Below are 22902 nucleotides of genomic sequence, written 5' to 3' on the forward strand. Positions count from 1 at the left end.
CAATAAGAAGTCTCACAACATCAGGTTAAAGTCCAACAGGTTTATTTGGTAGCACAAGCCACAAGCTTTTGGAGCGCTGCCCCTTCATCAGGGTGAGCGGGAGTTCTGTTCACAACCAGAACCTATAAAGACACAAACTCAATTTACAAAATAATGGTTAGAATACGAGTCTTTACAGGTAATCAAGTCTTAAAGGTACAGACAATGTGAGTGGAGAGAGGGTTAAGCACAGGTTAAAGAGATGTGTACCGTCTCCATCCAGGACAGTTAGTGAGATTTCGCAAGCCCAGGCAAGTCATGGGGGTTACAGATCGTGTGACATGAACCCAAGATCCCGGTTGAGGCTGTCCTCACGTGTGCAGAACTTGGCTATCAGTTTATGCTCAGTGACTTTGCGCTGTTGTGTGTCGTGAAGGCCACCTTGGAGAATGCTTACCTGAAGATCAGAGGCCGAATGCCCATGACTGCTGAAGTGTTCTCCAACAGAAAGATTGCCTGGTGATTGTCAAATGGTGTTCATTCATCCGTTGTCGTAGTTCTGTATGGTCTCTCCAATGTACTATACCTGGGGACATCCTTTCCTGCAGTGTATCAGGTAGACAACGTTGGCCAACTTGCAAGTGTATGTACCATGTACCTGGTGAATGGTGTTCTCACGTGAGATGATGGTATCCATGTCGATGATCTGGCACGCCTTGCAGAGAATGCCGTTGCAAGGTTGTGTAGTGCCGTGATCATTGTCCTCCTGAAGGCTGGTTAGTTTGCTGCGGATAATGGTCTGTTTGAGGTTGTGCAGTTCTTTGAAGGCAAGAAATGAGAGTGTGGGGATGGCCTTGGAGAGGTGTTCATCTTCATTGATGACATGTTGAAGTCTCTGGGGAAGATGACATCGCTTCTCTGCTCCAGGGAAGTACTGGATGACGAAGGGTATCCCGTCCGCCGTGTCCCGTGTTTGCCTTCTGAGGAAGTCGATGTGGTTTCTCACTGTGGCGCGTCGGACCTGTTGATCGATGAGTCAAGCACCATGCCCTGTTCTTATGAGGGCATCTTTCAGCGTCTGGAGTATCTATTGCGATCCTCCTGATCTGAGCAGATCCTGTGTATATGGAGGGCTTGTCTATCGAGGATGGCTTCTTTAAAGTGTTTAGGGTGGAAGCTGGAGAAGTGGAGCATCGTGAGGTTATGGGTAGGCTTGCAGTGGGCCTGATCACCAGGGCGTGGACACAGTTCAATTGGATCTCCTCTTGGGAAGTGTTTGATTCAAACACAGGTTTCTGTCAGCGGAGGCCAATCAGATCCGAGCAGGATCATGGGGTGGTTTTCCTCTGGGACAGAGTTCCATTGAGCGGATTCCTTGGGCTGGATTAGTGATCCCTCGAGCTCTGTTTCTCCGTGACCTGGGGGCGTTGATGTTGTGGAGTTTCTCTGTTGCGGAGCGGGTCTGTCCGACACAGGAAGCTATGGAGAAGGAAGCAAGTGGAGAGTGAGTTGAGGCTGGAGTGTCACCGCCGCAGCGATGGAGTACGTCAGAACTGGCGAGTTTGAGGATGATGGGGTGAAGGAAGAAAGACTTGTATTTATATAGCACCTTTCACAGCCCCATCCCCAAACAATAAAGTCTTTCCTGGAATGTAGTCACTGTTGTATTACATAAAAAGGCAGCAGTCGCATTGTGTACAGCAAGATCCCACAAACGGTTAAGTGTTTACAACCGGGTTCACCTTGGTGTTGGTTGAGGGCTGATGAGGACGCCAGAGAAACCTCCCGCGCTCTGTGAAATAACGCTGTGGGTTCGTTCACATCCACCCGAGAGAGCAGGTGGAGTCTCAGTCTAGCGTCTCATCTGAAAGGCAGCGCCTCTGACAGTGCAGCACTGCCTCAACACTGCACTGAAGTATCAGCCCTGAATCACTCTGCAATTAGACAGATTTATTCCATTGTTCATGTGTGTGTGTGTGTGTGTGTGTGTGTGAGGGTGTGTGTGTGCCTGTCTGTGTGTGTGTGTCTGTGTCTGTCTGTGTGAGTGTGTCTGTGTCTGTGTGAGTGTGTCTGTGTCTGTTTGAGAGTGAGTGTATGTGTGTGTGTGTGTGTGTGTGTGTGTGTGAGTGAGTGTGTGTGTGTGTATGTGTGTGTGTGAGTGTGTGTGTGAGTGAGTGAGTGAGTGTGTGTGTATGTGTGTGTGTGAGTGTGTGTGTGAGTGAGTGTGTGTGTGAGTGAGTGAGTAAGTGCGCGTGTGTGTGTGTGTGAGTGAGTGTGTGTGAGTGAGTGTGTGTGTGCATGCGTATGCGAGTGTGAGGGTGGTTAGCAAATTCTACTCATTATGTCCAAATCAAAATGGATGCCTCGGAGTATCTGCCCATCCATCTCTAAGATAATGAATTGTGCTGGTGGTTCTCCCATGAACAATCTGGGCCTCAGTTTGGGGGGATGGAATGTTTGCAAATTTCTCAAAACACTAAATGCGCTGAGTGTACGAGTGGGCATGAGACAACAACTAGAATGCATATTTATAAAGCACCTTTAATGTAATAAAACTTAACAAGACACATCAAGGGATATATGAGACTGTCACATAATGGGCTTAGTTGATGAGGTTGGTCAGAGGGCCGATATTGTTGTTCTCTGTGTTATGGTCAGTGTGATATTGCTCAGATACTTACCTTTCCGTTTTGCAACTGCTCATTCTCCTCAGAAACTGAGTTCTTTTTTGAGAGGTCCCACCAGAGTAGATCATCAACAATGTCTTCTCTCTTCGTTGGCCCTAAGAGTAGGAGAAAAGAGCATCGAATGAACCTTTGAATATTTTTAAGGCAGCGCTAAATAAATCCTTGATGAACAAGGAGGTGAAAGGTTATCAGGGTTAGGCAGGAATGTAGGGTTAGAGTTATAGTCAGATCAGTCATGATCTTATTGGATGGCAGGGCAGGCTTGAGGGGCCGAGTGGCCTACTTCTGCTGTAATTCCTATGTCCATATGTCCAGACCTCCCTTTCCACTTGTTGCACATTTTAGGGACCAGATCAGAAGTTTCAGGGCATATTATGAACTTAGCCTGGACCCCATCTTTTTTGATGCTGGTATTAGGGCAAGCATAAGATGTTTTGCTCCACTAGGAAGCTTTTATTAAACTTTATTTTTAACAATACCATTAAAGTATAACAAAAATAATTAGCATAACTTTTATCAATTCAAATACTTTAACATGGCAAGGTATAATCCTTAACAGCAACTATCTCTATAGCTTCAATGTAAGCAATATCCCCATATACATAATCCTTCTTCAGAAATAGCGCCAGAAACAGATATGCTCATGTGATATGTTTCCAGCCTTTTAACTCCACTGGACAAATAGAGAAAGACACCTGTCTTCTAACTCCCATACAGCAGCCTCCAGAGAAAGAGATTTATTTCCTGGTGGATCCCAGTCTCCAAGTCCAGAGAGAGAAAGAGACGCACAGAAAATGAACCCTCTCTCAAGATTGCAAGCAGCAACTGAGCGTATTTTGCTATGTAAGCGTAATCCCACCCAATCACATGATGTTTTCCTGTCAACCAAACTAATCAAGCCCTACTCTGAAAAACCCTAGTTCCTACAGCAATTCAGATACTGCAGGTTGTAACTCTTTGTGTAACTGTCTGCGCCCAAAGTCAGTGCCTTTTAATGTCCCTTCCCAGAGTCCATTTTGTGTGTCAGGTAACCATTTTGTATCCGTCGCTTTAATTCTACCGTAACGCTGGGATGGACCATTTAAGTTATGAAAAGAGGTTGAATAGGCTTGGGTTGTATTCGTTGGAGCAGAGAAGGAGCAAAGTGATTGAACTGCTCAAGATTATGAGGGACATGGACAGGGGTGGAGTGGGAGCAACTCTTTCCTTTAGTTGAAGGGTCAGTCATGAGGGGGCACAGGTTTAAGGTGGGGGGCAGGAGTTTTAGGGGGGAATGTGAAGAAAAACGTTTTTTTCCAGAGGGTGGTGACGGTCTGGAATGCGCTGCCTGAGAGGATGGTAGGGTTGGGTTGCCTCATATCCTTTAAAATGTACTTGGCACATAATAACACTCGGGGTTATGGACCAAGTGTCGAATGGGCTTAAGTGGGAGTTCAGGTGTTTCTAATGTGTCAGTGTGGACTTGATGGGCTGAAGGGCCTTATGGTTGAGAGTTCTGATTAATTCGAAGTGGATAATTAGCAGCTAATGCTTTAATAAATGGTTTGAGAAGAATACAAAATATTTAAGTAACATCTTCCATAATGTCTCTCAGAAATGAATTTGTAACATGCCAGTAAAGCTCAAGTCAGATGCAAATTATGCAACAAAGTAAATTACCCAGGCCGGGTGATAATACCAAAAGATAAGGGTGTCTTTTGGTATTAGAGCTGGTTTAAACTGGTTAGAGAAATGCTGTACAGGGTACTGGTGAGGCCGCAGCTGGAGTACTGTGTGCAGTTTTGGTCGCCGCACTTGCGGAAGGATATATTGACCTTGGAAGAAGTGCAGAGAAGGTTCACTAGGCTGATACCGGAGATGAGGGGGTTAGACTCTGAAGAGAGGCTAAATAGACTGGGTTTGTACTCGTTGGAGTTTAGAAGGATGAGAGGGAATCTTATAGAGACGTATAAGATAATGAAGGGGATGGATAGGGTAGAGGTAGAGAGATTCTTCCCACTTAGAAAGGATAGCAGGACCAGAAGGCACAGCCTCAAGATAAGTGGAGGGAGGGTGCGCAGTTTGGATCAGAGTTGAGGAGGAACTTCTTCACTCAAAGGGTGGTGACTCTCTGGAATTCTCTGCCTGTTGAAGTGGTGGAGGCTACCTCGTTGAATATATTTAAGTCACGGGTAGATAGGTTTTTGGTAGGCAAGGGGATTAAGGGTTATGGGGAGAAAGCGGGAAAGTGGAACTGATCCACTTCAGAATAGCCATGATTTTATTGAATGGCGGGGCAGGCTCGAGGGGCTAGATGGCCTACTCCTGCTCCTATTTCTTATGTTCTTATGTTTTTATGAATCGTAAGAAGCCATTTTTGGAAGAGAACCTCCATAAAACAGACAGAAAAATGACAAATTTATATTTGAAGGTTTCTAAATATGGTTGATTTGGCTTTTAATTAAGTGCTGGGAGGTATAATCTGATCACGAAAACTATAACTAATTCTGCTCTTTGACACGAATCCTAAGATCTTCTGTGAAAGCCTGCTAGCTCACTAGCTGTGTAGGTGGAACTATTGATCTCCCATTTTGGGCCAAAATGAGATTTACCTTGTCTAAATTGTATGTTTGTCTGAACATTGTTAATTTGTAATGTTTTTGATTCCAACATGTCAATGTTTTAATAAAACTAGTTTAAGAATTTCATTGAACTGAATAAACCTTTTTCTTCTTTTCCCCTGGTTTCTGTGACTATGACTCATCTTTCATTCCCTCCCCCTGCAGTATAAATATCTCCCACTTTCTCTGCCTTCTAGCTTTGACAAAGGGTCATCTGGACTTGAAACATCAGCTCTTTTCTCTCCTCACAGATGCTGCCAGACCATGCCAGGATTTTCCAGCAATTTTTCTTTTAGTTTCAGATTCCAGCATCCGCAGTAATTTGCTTTTAAACTTTTTTTGACTTTGTGAAATGAAATGTTTAATGAAAAGATTTAGTCTTTAAGTTAATTGGGCCACCTATAAGAATTTCCCACAACAGGCCTTTCTGCGTTCTATCATTCTATAATACTATCTACTTTCTTCCTGTCCACCTGTTGTATAGAGACACGACACACTTTTACCTCCTGCCATCCCAATCTGCCCGAACCCTCCCTGCCTGAGACCTTGGACTTGCCTTGCCTGTGGGAGCCATGGGCCAAATTCTTGGGCCTGCAAGCAGTGCCCACTAATGTGCTCTTGGCACTGTTAGGATTGCCAATAATCCAATTGGTCTTCAGAGCCTGAGGATGGGCCTTCCTCCCCAGTAAGGGATAGAGTCCCACTGGCGTGTTATAGCTGTGAGGCAGGCTGGGGTCAAGCAAAGCAGCTCCATGATGACTTTGCTTCTGGGTGGCGGGCTGAGCCATTTCCACCTCTCCCTTCCCAAGTATTTTGCTGCCTTTGGTTTGGTAAGATAGTAAGACTGCTTCATAACCATTCTCGCACAATTTCCTGGCCAGGATTCAGCCTGGAGTTTGACACAAAGAACAAAAGAACAACACAGCGTGGGAAACAGGCCCTTCGGCCCAACGAGCCCACGCCGCCATTTTAACATTGTGAGTGCCCTCTTCCACCTGTGACCTTTGTCTACGCCTATTGGATTCCACAATAAAGGAACCATAACCAGATTGAGGGACGCCTAATGTAGGGACAATTTATTAACACCAATCAGCCTAAGAGCACGTTTTTGGGGTGCGGGAGGAAACCGGAGCACCCGGAGAAAACCCACGCAAGCATGGGGAGAATGTGCAAACTCCCACAGACACCGGCCCAAATCCATGTACCTGCACAGCAAACAGTGATAGTCACTGAGCTGTCGTGTTGCCCAGCATCTGGTCCAGTTTAAGCGTACACTAACGACGTGAAGCACTAGGCAACTCTCAAAGCAACATCCAAGAGCAGCCCTCATATGACCCATCGCGCGTATGTCCCTTGTTGGACAACAAGGCGGACCTGTTTCAGGTACCTGTTAAATTACTGACTCCAATTCCAACAATCACGGTTGTTAACGTTCCCAGAGTTCCGTAGTAAAGGAAGGATAGGGTGTAGAAATTTTCCACAATGCTGGCCCTACAAAGGAAATGACATCAGAACAGTCAGTCATGTCAAGAGGGAAATGCGTATCACCCCCCCCCCCCACCTCCACCTGAACCCAGATTGTGTTAACTGTTACTACACTGGTAGCTATTTCACCTAATTGGCTGGCACGGTGGCACAGTGGTTGGCACTACTGCCTCACAGCACCAGAGATCCGGGTTCAATTCCAGTCTCGGGCCACTGTCTGTGTTGAGTCTGCACGTTGTCCCCGTGTCTACATGGGTTTCCTCTGGTTGCTCCGGTTTCCTCCCACAGTTCAAAGAAGATAGGTGGGCTGGCCATGCTAAATTGCCCGAGATCGTCAAGAGGGTCTGGCAGGGCAAAAATGTGGGGACAAGGGGGATAGGAACTTGGTGGGATTGTGATCAGTGCAGTCTCAATGGGCCAAATGGCCTCCTTCTGTACTGTAGGGGTTCGATGATTCTATGAATTTTGCATCTTGAATGAAAACAATTCCAATTCTGGATTTGATTGAAGATGGAGTGAGAGTAAGATACTAAGATGGCAGCAGGTGATAGGTGATGGTATCAGTGTTGTAGAGAGTGTATTAACTTTGTGATGCGGCAGAGCTCACTCTTACCTCTGCTTTGACCCAGACGGCAGTGTTTCTGTCTCAACAAGCCAGACGCTGCCATCGGTTGTCACATTTGGATGGTGCAGGAGGTGGCAGCTGTTGGTGCTCAGTGGCAGGATTCCCATCAGCTGGGGGCTGGGTGGGTAGAGGATGCCCCCCACAGATGGGCCTAAAGGGATCAAGGTGTATGGGAGGAATCAGAATATTGAATTCAATGAACAGCCAATGGTCAAAGTGAATGATGAGGCAGATTCGAAGGGCCGAATGGCATCTAGTTTCTATGTTTCCATGACACTGCGCTCCATCACTTTATCACTGCATTGCCATCTTAGATTATGTGCTCAACACCTGGAGTGGGGCTTGAACGGGACAATTGCTTTCTATCTCATCGATGTGAGTGTTAGCAACTCAGCCCTCTTCCCTCACACACTCTATCACCCTGGGGAAGACAGCAAGAAAATGTGACTGTGTTAGCGGCAGCTCAGAGAAGGTTTACTAGATTGGGTGAGTTGTCTCATGAGGGAAGGTTGGACAGGCTAGGCTGGAGTTTAGAAGTGTAAGAGGCAACTTGACTGAAACATAAAAGATCCTGAGGGGATTTGAAAGGGGTGGATGTGGAGAGGATGTTTCCCCTGGTGGGAGAATCTAGAACTAGGTTCGCTGTTTAAAAATAAGGGGTCACCCATTTAAAATGGAGGTGAGGCAAAATTGTTTCCCTCAGAGGGTCAGGAGTCTTTGGAACTCTCCTCCTGAGAATGGAGGAAGAGCCTCAGAACGTTTTTAAGGCTGAGATGGATAGATTCTTGGTAAGCAAGGAGGTGATTTGTTAACGAGGGTAAGAGCAATGCAGATTTGACGTTGCCATCAGATCGGCCATGATCTTAATAAATGGCGGAGTAGGCTGGAATGGCCTACTCCTGCTCCTAGTTCATACGTTGCTAAAATCATGGGGACAATAAATTCCTTCAAACTCTGAATCTAACGATTGGGTGGCTATCCAGGAACTGTCTACTGGACACCATTGCAGGAGCATCAACACCACAAAGGATGGCAGAGGGTTCCAGAAGAATTGCTAACCTCTCAGAGCCACAGGGGATGGTGAACAAATCCCAGCCTTGCCCACATCAGCCACGGTGAATTTCACAAGATTCAACCGCTATGAGACGTGACAGAAATCCTCTCAGAGATATTGGAATGATTGGATGCTCCCCCTCAATGCCATAGTGATACCTCAGTGTCCCACTGAAGGCAGCAGACAGGAACAATCCGGGAACCCCAGGGTACGTCTGAAATATGTCCAGCACCATGTACGGCATCATCTGAAAGTGGAAAGAGAGTCTGATAGAAACTAATTTCAAGGAGCACAATTTGTCAAGACAACAGCAACAATTCGCGTTTAGAAAGTGTTGTTAATGTAATAAACCCCCACCCCCTCCACAGGAGCATTATTAATCCAAATATATCCCCATCCTCAAGGGAGACATTAGGACAGAAAATCACAAATATTCAATCAAAGAGGTCATATCTATGGAATGTTTCAAAGGACAAAAGTGTGGGAGGGAGGCAGAGAGGAGTTGTAGAATCATAGAATCCCTACAGTGCAGAAGGAGGCCATTCAGCCCACTGAGTTTGCACTGACCTCACATATTTACCCTGCTAACCCCCCTAATCGACACATAATTGAGCATGGCCAATCCCTCTAATCTGCACAGTTTTGGAATGGGTGCAAATTCCAGGATTTTGGACCTCAGGAGCTGAACTCATGGTCAATTTGGCCAGAATTGTCTTAGCACAACTTGGCATTAAAAAAGCAGGGGTGGGGTGTTGGGGGCTGGAGAGTTAGAGAATAGAATAGAATCCCTACAGTGCAAAAGGAGGTCCTTTGGCCCATCGAGCCTGCACTGACAGCAATCCCACTCAGATTCTATCCCCGTAACACCACGCTAATCCGCCTGATACTAAAGGACAACTTGGCATGGCCAATCAACCTAACCTGCACATCTTTAGTCTGTAGGAGGAAACTGGAGCACCCAGAGGAAACCCACACAGACGCGGGGAGAATGTGCAAACTGTGCACAGACAGTGACCCAGGGCTGGAATTGAACCCGGATCCCTGGCGCTGTGAGGTAGCAGTGCTAAACCTTTGTGCCACCGTGCTGCCCTGAGGTTTTGAAATAGATTGGGGGGAAGGGGGTGCAGTGTTTGGGGGGAGTTACATTCTGGTGAAAACCATTCCTCACTCCACTGCTCTCTCAGCTGTCTGGTTCCTCGTTAGCCTGATCTGATCCGGTGTGGCAACATGCCCAGATTTGACAGGGTCGCAATCCTTGTGCAAGGCAAACATAATGATTCCACAGGCTGCTGCACTTGTCATTATAACCGACAGACCGATTTGGTTTACAAAGATTGCCCTGTAAACAGATGCAAGTAGACTCTGTCATTCAGACTATTCCACACTTCAAGTGTTCTCCATTTGCCTCGCTTTGGTGCCTTAACCCTTCGTCAACAAATTCTATCAATCCCTGTTTTGAAAATTTGATGTTGTTACCAGCCACAAGAGTTTTTTTTGTGGGAGAGAGTGCCAGATTTCCATTGCCCAATATTTGGAAGAACTTGGTCTTAGGTTTCTTATCAACCTGCCAATCTTGGGAGTGCTTGGGACTGACCACCCTTTTCCCAAATCCCAGTGGGAACCAGAAGGAAGATCTGTGGCTGATTCATCTCCCCCTGGTCCCAAGGTCACACAATAACCAACCAAACTGAGATTAACCATCATACACTGGGTTCCTTATCACTGGCTTCTACATTGGGTGTTTGGGATGATAGTGTGCCTTTAAGGAATGTATTTTAGCCATGTTTCTGTGATGAATGTATTTACTAGTCCCTTCCATTTTATCAGCGTCATTTGGTCTGAATTTAGCAGCACTGTATTGTTACTGCAGCAACATAAATGATCTTAATTGATGCAATGTTTGTTTTCATCTGAATTAATGCCTTATTCTAGTGTTTTGTGTTTTCCCCTGGGATATTGCAGAGTGGGGCTTGATTAGGTTGATTGACAGGTAGTGTCATGTGACTGGGTATAGCTGGGCTTCCACAGAGAACTTAAGGCAGTCTGCTTTTGGGATCTTTAGAAACAGGTTGTGCTCTCTATATCCCTTGCTCTGTTCGAAGTGGAGACTGGAATCTGCTGAGAAAAAATAACATTTTTCTCTGAGATTCTACTGCTTGGAGGTGGAGCTTTCTCTTGAAGTTTCTGCACAAGAATTAGAAGACAGGGATCTGCCTGGATCACCTCTTCAGAGGTGTCAAAAGGCTGGAAGATGAGCACCTACCTAAGCATCTTTACTTTCTGTGCTAACTGGTTTTAAAAAAGGGATTCAGGTCTGTGGGGGATAAATTGGAACAACAGAGGTAGCTAGCTGTTAAGAATTATACTTTGTCATGTTTAAGTATTTTAATTGGTAAAAGTCATGCTAATTCTTTTTGTTATATTCTAACTGTGTTCTTAAATGAAGTTTGTTTTGAGAAAAGCTTCCTAGTGGGTCACTGTAATCATACCTGGAGTGAAATACTTTATGCTCACCATAATTTCAAAATCAATTGTAAAAGCTAGGGGTGACATTAACTTCAAAAAATACCAAATAATCCTTAACAGTGCCACACTACAGGGAGCTTAACTTTTATTTATAAAGTAACTCATGAGGTTACCTTATTTATGGGGATGATGAAAAATACAGACCTCATCCCATGCTCTGTGTTAACTCGTGATGAGATAGGAGCCCTGTATCCGAATTCTAAACTCCACGTCCTCAGCATTCAACCAAGCGCTGGCTTTTTATTGCTCCTGTTATCTTAAACTAAGTTTCCTCCCCATTTGGCTTTTCTAGAAACTTCTTCCAATGAACTGGACAGCTTTTGGGGTAATGAGCAATTTTGAAATGCAACTAAAATTTCCTGAGTGGGATTTTTTGGCCGCTATGGTCCAAAAGACCGGAAAAGTCCACCAGAAGTCAACAGGCCGTTGCATGTTCCCACCACCCCCCCCAACCCCTCGCGCCCCCACTACCTACAATTCCCATGGTGGGCAGGATGGGGAAAATTCCCCTTTCTGTCTCTTTCCTTCGGAAGTTTCCACAAGTTGTGGAAAATGGATTTAACTGGCACCGGTTCCTCACAAACGATGTGAGGAGAGTGAGAGGAATCTTCCTGCCCTGTCTCGTACTCCAGTCTGTATTTTCTTCACTCCCTCGGCCAAGCCGTTCTGTTGCTTCTCTTGGCTCAGTTTGGGTTTTACTCGTTCCAACTTACAGCCGGGCTTGACACTCGGTTTTACAAGCGATGTAGCGCTGGACTTGCGTCTGATTCACTCCATGTATGGACATCGACAGGAAAGTTACCCCAAAACTGGAATGTCCAGAATGTGCAGCGTCTCCTGGGATCTGGATCAAAACTAAACAGAGAACTTCCGTCAATGAACATTCCAAAAGTAAATCACCGTAATAGAGCTTTCCAGTAGCAACATCAATGTGGACAATTACACCTGATGTTTCTTTCTTTTTGGTCTTTAAAGAAAGGGTCAAGCCCCTTGGATCAGGACTTCTCTAGAGTTTTATTTTTATTTCATTCACTGACCAGGCCAGCAATCATTGCCCAACCCTAATTGCCCTTGAGAATGTGATGGTGAGCCGCTGTCCTGAACCACCGCAGTCCATGGGATGTAGGTGCGCCCACAGTGAGAGTGGTGCACGAATCCAGGCTTTTGACCCAGCGACTGCGGAGGAACGGTGATATATTTCTGAGTCAGGATGGTGAGTGATTTGGAGGGAAACTTGCTCCCACTTGTCTGCTGCCTTTGTCCTTCTCGATGGGAATTGTCATGGGTTTGGAAGGTGCTGTCTAAGGAGCCTTGGTGAGTTTGTTTTATTCATTCTCGGTGTGTGAGCATCTCTGACAAGGCTGATGTTTATTGCCCATCCCTACCTGTCAATTGAGAAGGTGACGGTGAGCTGCCTTCTTGAGCTGGGGTGATTAGGAATGGACAATAAATGCTGGACTTATCAGCAAAGCTCAAATTCCAATATTAAATTTAAAAGAATGACATCCTACAGGGGCAGCCTAGGGCACCTCAAGTTGTTTAAACCTTTTCACATTATTTGTTCGTATTGGTTGAGGCAGCTTGTGGAATGGTGTTGTCCATCACTCCTCAATGTGAATAACTCTATGTTCCTGCTACAGGATTACAGGGAAAAGAGTGAGGGAGATGGAACTAACTGAGTTGCCCTCACAGAAAGATGCCATGGTCACAATGGGCTTTCGTTCTGTGCTTCTGTGTTTTGACCCAATTTGTTATGGATCAATTATTTGGCCCCTGAAACCACAAACTCTGATCATTTGCCATCAGTCTATTGCGTGGGAATTGGTGACTTGCTCGAGATACTGCAAGTTTTCCAGGAAGTTGGGCTTCAAATAGAGAAAAGAGCTAATCAATCAAATAAACTCTTCAAACGAAGACATAAAGGGCCAAAACATGGTTGTTACAGCAACATTTTCCTCAACTTTGAGTTGTGAGGCAGGAAAGGAGCGGAAACATTGGTCAGGTTCAGTGACGATGGAGATTCACTGGGATGCTCAGTGCCCCAGTGATGAAGACCATTGCAAACACTTTACTCTCCAAATTGATCCTGGACCCATTAAATGCGTTCTCCAAGACTCTGGCAGATCCCCCAGCCAAATAGGTTCCCCAGATTATGATCGCGATGAACCCAGACATCATAGTGATGACTTGAAAGACGTCAGTCCAGACAACGGCTTTCAACCCTCCCCGGGGGGCACAGGAGTGAAAATCATTAAAAACCAAAACATGGTGAGGGACAGGGTACTTTCCTTGACAGCTGTGATAGTTCAGCGACAATAAAAACTATTGAAGTGTTAGAAGCTGTTTCAACAGGCAGGAGGGTTGGTAACTGAAGAGCACAGAGTTAAAACCATTGGAAAGAGGCAAGGGGAAAGATGGAGGAATATATTTAATACAATAGTATTAGTAATAGTAAATGATAGTATTATTTAAATGGTGATAAATTGCAACATGCTACTGTGCAGAGGGATCTGGGGGTCCTTGTGCATGAACCACAAAAACTCAGTCTGCAGGTGCAGCAGGTGATCAAAAAGGCAAATGGAATGTTAGCCTTTATCACGAGGGGGATAGAATATAAAAGCAGGAAGATCTCGCTGCAACTGAACAAGGTACTGGTGAGGCTGCAACTGGAGTACTGTATGTAATTTTGGTCCCCTTATTTGCAAAAGGGTATATTGGCCTTGGAGGGAGTACAGAGAAGGTTCTCCAGGTTGATACGAGAGATGAGGGGGCTAGCCTATGAGGAGAGATTGAGTAGATTGGGCCTGTACTTGTTGGAGTTTAGAAGGCTGAGGGGTGATCTTATAGAGACATATAAGATAATGAAGGGGCTAGATAGGGAGAGGCAGAGAAATTCTTTCTACTTAGAAAGGAAATAAGAATTAGAGGGCACAGCCTCAAAATAAGGGGGAGTCAGCTTAGAACAGAATTGAGGAGGAACTTCTTCTCTCAGAGGGTAGTGAATCTCTGGAATTCTCTGCCCATTGAAGCAGTGAAGGCTACCTCGTTGAATATGTTTGAGTCACAGGTAGATAGATTTCTGATCAATAAGTGAATTAAGGGTTATGGGGAGCAGGCGGGTAAGTGGAACTGAACCACTTTCAGATCAGCCATGATCTTATTGAATGGCGGGGCAGGCTCGAGGGGCTAGCTGGCCTACTCCTGCTCCTATTTCTTATGTTCTTACAGTGACTTTTTTTATGATCTGGAATGTACTGCTAGAAAGGGTGGTGGAAGCAGATTCAATCGTTATTCTTCATTGATAAATTGGAGAAACACTTGGAAGGGGAGGAAATTGTAAGGTTACATAGAAAGAGCAGAGAGGGAGGAACCATCATATCCAACAGTTGTATTACAGTGAAAGGTTAGAATGTTAAATCCATGGTGCGATTGGTTGAGGAAGAGATAATGCTAATTTCCTGACAGGCCATCTCAAGGGAGCCTGTAGTTTACAGAGATAACAATGAAAGTGCCAGGCTAAACTAGAACCTAAATATGAATATCAGGATCTTTAACACAGTGTTGTGGGTTTCTGAGTAAATGTTCTTTACTAACCACGGGCTGTGTAGAATGTACAGATAAATCCAATGGATAATATAGACGCCCAAATGCTAAGGTCAGTAACTGAAAGACAATAAGGCACATCAAAATGAGACAATAACGGACATTAATGGCTCAACACAGTCCATTAAACAATGTATTTAACACCCTTATAGGGGAACCTTACCCATGATGACCTTCATGCCCAGAATTTATCACCTGAGCTTTGTTCTCTTAAAGAAAGAAATTGCCACGTCACCCCCTGTATAAGTCACAGAAAGATCCATCCCAGATTTTCAGATGAAAAGTATGTTAATTATCTTATGTCACATGTAAAAATGACCTTTCCTTCCAGGAATCAGTACGCAAAAATTTCAGAGCCAAAGATCATTCCGAGGATGGATTTGCCAGCTCCGGATGTCGGGGAGGCTGGGGTGCATTTGAGTAAAGACAGGGATGACGGCAAAGCGGTAACGTCATGGCCCTGTAACCCAGAATCCCAAGCTAATGATTTGGGGTCACAGGTTCAAGCCCCATCATGGCAGCTGGTGGAATTATGAAATCAATTAATACATCTAGAATTGAAAGCTACTTTCAGTAATGGTGACTATCAGATACATCACCAAAGGCTGTGACAGCCCATCTGGTTCACTCATGCCTTTTAGGGAAGGAAAACTGCCATCCTTACCCTGTTTGGTCTACACAGCAATGTAGTTGACTCTTAACTGCCCTCTGGAATGGCCTAGCAAGACTCAAGGGCTGTAATGACCTCAACAAGGCCCATGAGGTTGGCCTCTACGAGTATGAGCTCCTTGATTGAGGTAATGATTGCCTGGCCAATCAGGAAATCTCAGCTGCATACAGGAGGTCCAGGGCTACTCAAACTCTGGATTCTGACGTTGTACCTGAAGCGATCTTAGGAATGGAGATAAGTTTGTAAATAAAGAGAATCTGGTGAAGGGACACCGGCCTCTAAAGGATCCTATATATGCTTAGCCCTCTTGGTTTCTGTCTATGCAAAGACTTTATTTTTAGATATTTCTGCCTATGCAATTACATTTAAATGCGAGACGGTGAGGGTTAACTAACAGTGCTAACTTGTCTACATTTTAAGACTCAGAAGGCATGCTGGGTTAGCTGGAAATTGACCGCATTCCTAAAAAGTACACAGCAAGCAAAACAAGTTTTAATAACAACAGCTACAAGACCTGTGTTTGCCAGACAGAGACATTTCCAACAACAAGATAAGAATTAAGACATGTTTTAGTTTCAATGTGTCTTCAGAGTTCAGTTTGTTTTAGGGATCCTGTCCCTTACAGTACAGGAAATAACTTCACAGCCTCAAAGTTTACTTTCTCTCTGCTTCTGTAATGTTAATTTCAAGTTCTGTTTAATAAAAGAAATTTGTCATACCAGTGCTGTCCTCGCCTATTCAAAGGAATGAATAGACCCTACACTTCTGAGGAGTTATTTCAAGGGCAATCAGGAATGGGCAATAAATGCGTGCCAGTGACACCCACATCCCACGAAAGAATAAAGAAGAAAGAAGAGACTGTGACCTCCTTTCCCTGGTCCTGACCATTCCTTTGCCTGCACGGGAAGTGATATGCATCTTGAGCAAATTCCTGCAGGATGTGACGTAGTGAGAAAGACAGACCAATAATAAGCTGGGACAGTGCAGCTCGAGAAGGCATGACTCTGATGCTCCACGATTGTGCAACAGGGTGGACAGACACGTCAACCAATAACGTCATCACTTTTGGGAAAAAAATCTCCTGGAATCGCTTAAGTCAGAGTTGGTGACCTTAATCGCATTGATGACCCAAACCAAATCTAAAATCCATAGATCGGTACCAAAGACTGAGAGGGATTATCACTTGCCAATTTCACGTTTTGTGCTTGTTTTTAAAGTTAAAGTTTATTCATTAGTCACAAGTAGGTCAATTTTCAGCTAATCCAGCATGCCTTCTGAGTTTTAAAATGTAGTCAAGTTAGCAGTGTTAGTTAACCTCCCACTGCAATGAAGTTATTGTGAAAATCCCCCAGTGGCCACACTCTAGCGCCTGTTCGGGTACACTGAGGGAGAATTTAGCATGGCTAATACACCTTACCGGCACACCTTTCGGACTGTGGGAGGAAACCGGAGCACCCGGAGGAAACCCACGCAGACATGGGGAGAAGGTGCAGACTCTGCACTAATAGTGACCCAAGGCCGGAATCAAACCCTGTGAGGCAGCAGTGTTAACCATCGTGTCACCGTGCTGACCCTGTCATTCCTGCTGGAATTTGTTGATTTTTACTTTATTCTATGGGAAATTTAGAAGATTAAAGCTGACGATGGAATCTTATCACACAAAGGACGTAGAAAATATTGAGTTGTATCAGCTTAGGCGAAGCCAATAACTCGGTGGACATTTTCACCAGCTTTCAAGCAGATTATTGTTTTTTATTTAAGATCAGAAGATATAGGAGCAGAATTAGGCCACTCGGCCCATCGAGTGCGCTCCACGATTCAACAATGGCTGATATTTTTCTCATCCCTGTTCTCCTGCCTTTTCCCCATAACCCCTGATCCCCTTATTAATCAAGAATCTATCTATCTCTGCCTTAAAGACAGTCAGTGATCTGGCCTCCACAGCCTTTTGCGGCAAAGAGTTCTATGGATTCACCACTCTCTGGCTGAAGAAATTCCTCCTCATCTCTGTTTTAAAGGATTGTCCCTTTAGCCTGAGGTTGTGCCCTCTGGTTCTAATTTTTCCTACTAATAGGAACATCCTCTCCATGTTTACTCTATCTAGGCCTTGCAGTATCCTGTAAGTTTCAATAAGATCCCTCCTTATCCTTCTAAACTCCAACGAATACCGACCCAGAGTCCTCAACCGTTCCTCATATGACAAGCTCTTCATTCCAGGGATCATTCTTGTGACCATCCTCTGGACCCTTTCCAAGGCCAGCACATCCTTCCTTAGATATGGGGCCCAAAACTGCTCACAATACTGCAAATGGGGTCTGACTAGAGCCTTATAGAACCTCAGCAGTATATCCCTGCTCTTGTATTCTAGACCTCTCAACATGAATCCTAACATTACGTTTGCTTTCCTAACTGCCGATTGAACTGACACAATAACAGAACCTTAAGAGAATCTTGGACGATGAATCTCAAATCCCTTTGTGTTTCTGTGTTGCTTAAGGGAATGGCCAGCACTTATTGCCCATTCTTATTTGCCCCTGAATTGAGGGGCTGTCTCAGGCCATTTCTCAGAGCAGTTTGGAGTCTCATAGAATCCCTACAGTGCAGAAGGAGGCGATTCGGCCCATAGAATCTGCACCAACCTCAATCCCACCTAAGCCCTATCCCCATAACCTCATGCATTTACCCTGACTAGTCCCCCTGACACTAAATGGCAATGTAGCATGGCAAATCCACCTAACCCGCACACCTTTCAGACTGGGAGGAAACCGGAGCACCTAGAGGAAACCCACACAGACACGGGGAGAACGTGCAAACTCCACACAGACAGTGACCCAAGCTGGGAATCGAACCTGGTGCTGTGAGGCAGCGGTGCTAACCACTGTAACACCGTGCTGCCCCCAGCCACATTCCTGTGGCTCTGGAGTCACATGGAGGTCAGACTGGATAAACACGGCAGATTTCCTTCCTTAAAGGACATTAGTGAACCGGATGGATTTTTCTGACAATTGTCAATGGTTTTATGATCATCAGTAGCTTCTTAATCCCAGAGTTTTAGCTCATTCAAGTTTCACCATCCGCAGTGGTGGGATTCACACTGAGATCCCCCACACATTACCCCGGCTAACTGGATTACAGGTCTAGTGATAATACCACTACATCACTGTCTATCCCGCTTATTTTCTCCAAAAGTGTTACATATATCAGCAGTTCTTTCACATTGCTGGGTCAAATTCCTGGTTAGCTCCCTAGCTCAGCACTGTGGACGTTAGCTATGGTGCGTGGACTGTGACAGCCCATGAAATAAGCTCACCAACTATTTCTTAATAGCAACAACCGAGGGGGTAATACCTTCCCGGCCCATATCCCCAGAAATCATTTTGAGAAGTGCTGCCCCCAGTTGGAAGTTGGCCAATATTTTTGTCTTGTGGGATCACCACGCCATCCATCCCGGAGTCAGCATCTGCTGCCATTGGATTTGTAACAATTTCCATTTGTATAGCACCTTTGATGTAGAAAAACATCCCACGGTGCTTCCCAGATGGGCCATTGGACAAAAATGGATGCTGGGGGGGTGGGAGGGGGTGGTGATCAGAAATCTCGGTCAAAAAAATAGGCTTGGAGGAGGATCTTAAAGGAGGATAGGAAGGGATAAAGAGATGGAAGGAATTTATAGCGAATAAGCCTCACTAAGTCGAGTTAATGAGAAAAGGGTTTGAACTGCCCAGTCCAGCTAACATGCAATTGCAATTTGATGAAGGTGAAACTAAACAGTGACCACTTGTCTTCGTTTAAAATCACTGCAGGCGCCTAAATGACAATCCTGGAGTACAGGACCTACAGGGTAAAAAGAACATCATGGATCATTCAAGGCTTTTGACAGTTACAGACAACAGATGCATATAGGAATTATACAGTAAATGTTCGAACCTTTAGGAATATTGACAGACAGAGAGGTCCGGAGTTGAGGGGGTTGAACTATGAGGAGAGGCTGAATAAACTAGGCTTGTACTTGTTAGAGTTTAGAAGAATGAGGGGAGATCTCATTGAGACATATAAGATGATGAATGGGATGGATAGGATAGAGGTGGAGAGACTCTTCCCGCTCAGAAAGGACAGTAGGACTAGGGGGCACAGCCTCAAGATAAAGGGGGGGGGGGGTTTAGAACGGAGTTGAGGAGGAACTTCTTCACTCAAAGGGTGGTGAATCTCTGGAATTCTCTGCCCGTTGAAGTGGTAGAGGCTGCCTCGCTAAATATATTTAAGACGCGGGTTGATAGGTTTTTGATAACAGAGGGGATTAAGGGTTATGGGGAGAGGGCGGGAAAGTGGAACTGATCCACTTCAGATCGGCCATGATCTTATTGAATGGCGGGGCAGGCTCGAGGGGCTAGATGGCCTACTCCTGCTCCTATTTCTTATGTTCTTATGTTCTTATGATGTACGTGTCCACCAATCACTGAAAGTGGCAATGCAAGCAGATAAGGTAGTCAAGAAGACATACGGCATGCTTGCCTTCATCAGTCAGGGCATTGAGCTTCACAGAGGGTCAGCACTGGGGGAGTGCCACACTGTCAGAGGGTCAGTGCTGAGGGAGTGCTGCACTGTCAGAGGGTCAGTACTGAGGGAGTGCTGCACTGTCAGAGGGTCAGTGCTGAGGGAGAGCTGCACTGTCAGAGGGTCAGTACTGAGGGAGTGCTGCACTGTCAGAGGGTCAGTGCTGAGGGAGTGCCACACTGTCAGAGGGTCAGTGCTGAGGGAGTGCTGCACTGTCAGAGGGTCAGTACTGAGGTAGTGCTGCACTGTCAGAGGGTCAGTGCTGAGGGAGTGCTGCACTGTCAGAGGGTCAGTGCTGTGGTAGTGCTGCACTGTTAGAGGGTATTGAAGTGCGGCACTCCCTCAGCACTGACCCTCTGACAGTGCGGCACTCCCTCAGCACTGACCCTCTGACAGTGCAGCACTCCCTCAGTACTGACCCTCTGACAGTGCAGCACTCCCTCAGTACTGACCCTCTGACAGTGCAGCACTACCTCAGCACTGACCCTCTGACAGTGCAGCACTCCCTCAGCACTGACCCTCTGACAGTGCAGCACTACCTCAGCACTGACCCTCTGACAGTGCAGCACTCCCTCAGCACTGACCCTCTGACAGTGCAGCACTACCTCAGTACTGACCTTCTGACAGTGTGGCACTCCCCCAGTACTGACCATCTGTGAAGCTCAATGCCCTGACCGATGAAGGCAAGCATGCCGTATGTCTTCTTGACTACCTTATCCACTTGCATTGCCACTTTCAGTGATTGGTGGACACGTACATCCAGATCTCTCTGTCTGTCAATATCCCTGAATGTTTGAACATTTACTGTATAATTCCTATATGCATCTGTTGTCTGTAACTTTCGAAAGCCTTGAATGATCCATGATGTTCTTTTTACCCTGTAGGTCCTGTACTCCGGGATTGTCATTTATGTGCCTGCACTGATTTTAAACCAAGGCAAGTGGTCGCTATCACTGCCTGGCTATTGGTCATTCTAAGAAACCACAGCGTGATTGGTGGGACTGAACACAGGGGAGTCCTGATGCTTGGCTTCACTTTCCCAGGGAACATCAGGGCACCATTTTAACCAGAAAATGTGTTGGAATTCTTACCGTGGCTGCCATGTATTGTATGGTGCCATACATTCGGAGGCCTTTGCTGAATCGCAGTTCCAGGTACTGTAAAAGTCAACCATTATTTGCAGAAACACTCATTTGCTTTTTCTAATTGCCAGGGTGGATTTTTACCGTGTGCCGCAGTGGGGTGGGATCCATAAAACCTTAAGACATTGGGTAATAGGGGGCCATTTGGCCCAAAAATTCATGAAAGCCTAGAACCTTCATAGCAAGGGGGATTGAATATAAAAGTAGGGAGGTCTTGCTGCAGCTGTATAGGGCATTGGTGAGGCCGCAGCTGGAGTACTGTGTGCAGTTTTGGGCGCCGCACCTGCGCAAGGATATTTTGGCCCTGGAGGGAGTGCAGAGGAGGTTTACTAGGCTGATACCGGAGTTGAGGGGATTGAGCTATGAGGAGAGGCTGTATAAACTAGGCTTGTACTCGTTAGAGTTTAGAAGAATGAGGGGAGATCTCATTGAGACGTATAAGATGATGAATGGGATGGATAGGATAGAGGTGGAGAGACTCTTCCCGCTCAAAAAAGACAGTAGGACTAGGGGGCACAGCCTCAAGATAAAGGGGAGGCGGTTTAGAACGGAGTTGAGGAGGAACTTCTTCACTCAAAGGGTGGTGAATCTCTGGAATTCTCTGCCCGTTGAAGTGGTGGAGGCTGCCTCGCTAAATATTTTTAAGAAGCGGGTTGATGGGTTCTTGATAAGAGAGGGGATTAAGGGTTATGGGGAGAGGGCGGGAAAGTGGAACTGAGCCACAACAGATCAGCCATGATCTTATTGAATGGCGGGGCAGGCTCGAAGGGCTAGATGGCCTACTCCTGCTCCTATTTCTTATGTTCTTATGTTCTTATGTGCTTATGTTCTTAAAATAGAAGCAAGAGTAGGCCATTTGGCCCTTCAAGCCTGCTCTGCCATTCATTTTAATCAAGGCTAATCATCAAATTCAATATCCGGATCCCCCCTCCCCCCCATATCCCTTGATCCCTTTAGCCCCAAGAGCTATACTAATTTCTTCTTGAAATCACACAACATTTTGGCTTCAACTACTTTCTGTGGTATTGGATTCCTCACATTCACCACCCTCTGTGTGAAGAAATTGTTCCTCGTCTCAGTCCTAAAAGGTTTATCCATTATCCTCAAGCTATGAGACACCGTGGCTGGCATTCTGCTGCCCCGCCCACCATAGGAACCAGGAAGGCCGAGGGGGCAGCCAACGTGAAGGGCCGTTGACCTCGGTTGGGGTTTTCTGGTCTCGGGTTGAGCGAGGCCGTAAAACCCCTGCCCTGTGAGTCCGTGAGCCTCTCTGTGTAACTGCAAATTCTTTCTTTCACTCACGCCGATGGTTTTAAAAATAATTCTTCTGCAGGATTGGAATCGAGGGATGTAATCGCCAACTCCGTCAGGTCTCACACGTGCTTACCTCATAGGTGCTGGTTAATCTCAAACGATAGAAAACAGGCAGGAAGAGATAGCAGCTCACGAAGGTATTCACTGCATGGGAAGAAAGTATCTCTAGCCACTTAGCCCCATAGTTGTAAGCTTCGACCGGGACCCCGAGCACCAGGACTGCAGACATGAAGCTGGCCGAGAGGGACAGACCCACCGGCAGAGCGAACATCCGTCGACCCCCTGTGAAAAAGTTATCCGCCTTTGCCTGCTGGTCGCAGCAGCGAGCGGCGAAAAATATCCCGATCCCAGTGGAAATCAGGAGCATGGCAGCGAAGAGAACATAGTCCCAGAGTGTGAACGATACCCTTGTTGGTTCCGCGGCGGCTGTGCCCATGGTCGCCACTTTGCTCAAGAGTTGACGTTAAGAATGCAAATTGCAAGAGAATCAAAACCAATTTGGAAACGAAAGCTCCTTGTTCAAGAAACTTCAACAAAAGTTTTTAAGGAGATCCCAATTGGTTAAACCTGACGCCGTTTTTGTTTTTCGGCACTTTCGAAATCACCAAAGTAATTCACCTACATCTCCGGAGTGAGCGCTTGTCCCAGTGTTGAGAAGACACA

At 45.8% G+C, this 22902-nt stretch overlaps 1 protein-coding gene across 1 annotated transcript; it reads right to left on the bottom strand.

The window, feature by feature from the left end:
• Positions 1–1260: 1260 nt before the first annotated feature.
• Positions 1261–22675, bottom strand: LOC145358897 (sodium/iodide cotransporter-like). Its single transcript, XM_080213271.1, is given in 13 exon segments — positions 1261–1458; positions 2661–2761; positions 6654–6757; positions 7365–7527; positions 8578–8681; positions 9644–9769; positions 11670–11755; positions 11757–11811; positions 13022–13178; positions 14551–14619; positions 18994–19063; positions 20875–20940; positions 22313–22675. Coding segments are annotated over 13 exon segments (1662 nt in total).
• Between the last annotated feature and the right edge of the window lie 227 nt (positions 22676–22902).

Source organism: Carcharhinus amblyrhynchos, chromosome 26 (assembly GCF_965287045.1).
Source record: "Carcharhinus amblyrhynchos chromosome 26, sCarAmb.v2.hapA, whole genome shotgun sequence".
Classification (NCBI taxonomy): Eukaryota; Metazoa; Chordata; class Chondrichthyes; order Carcharhiniformes; family Carcharhinidae; genus Carcharhinus; species Carcharhinus amblyrhynchos.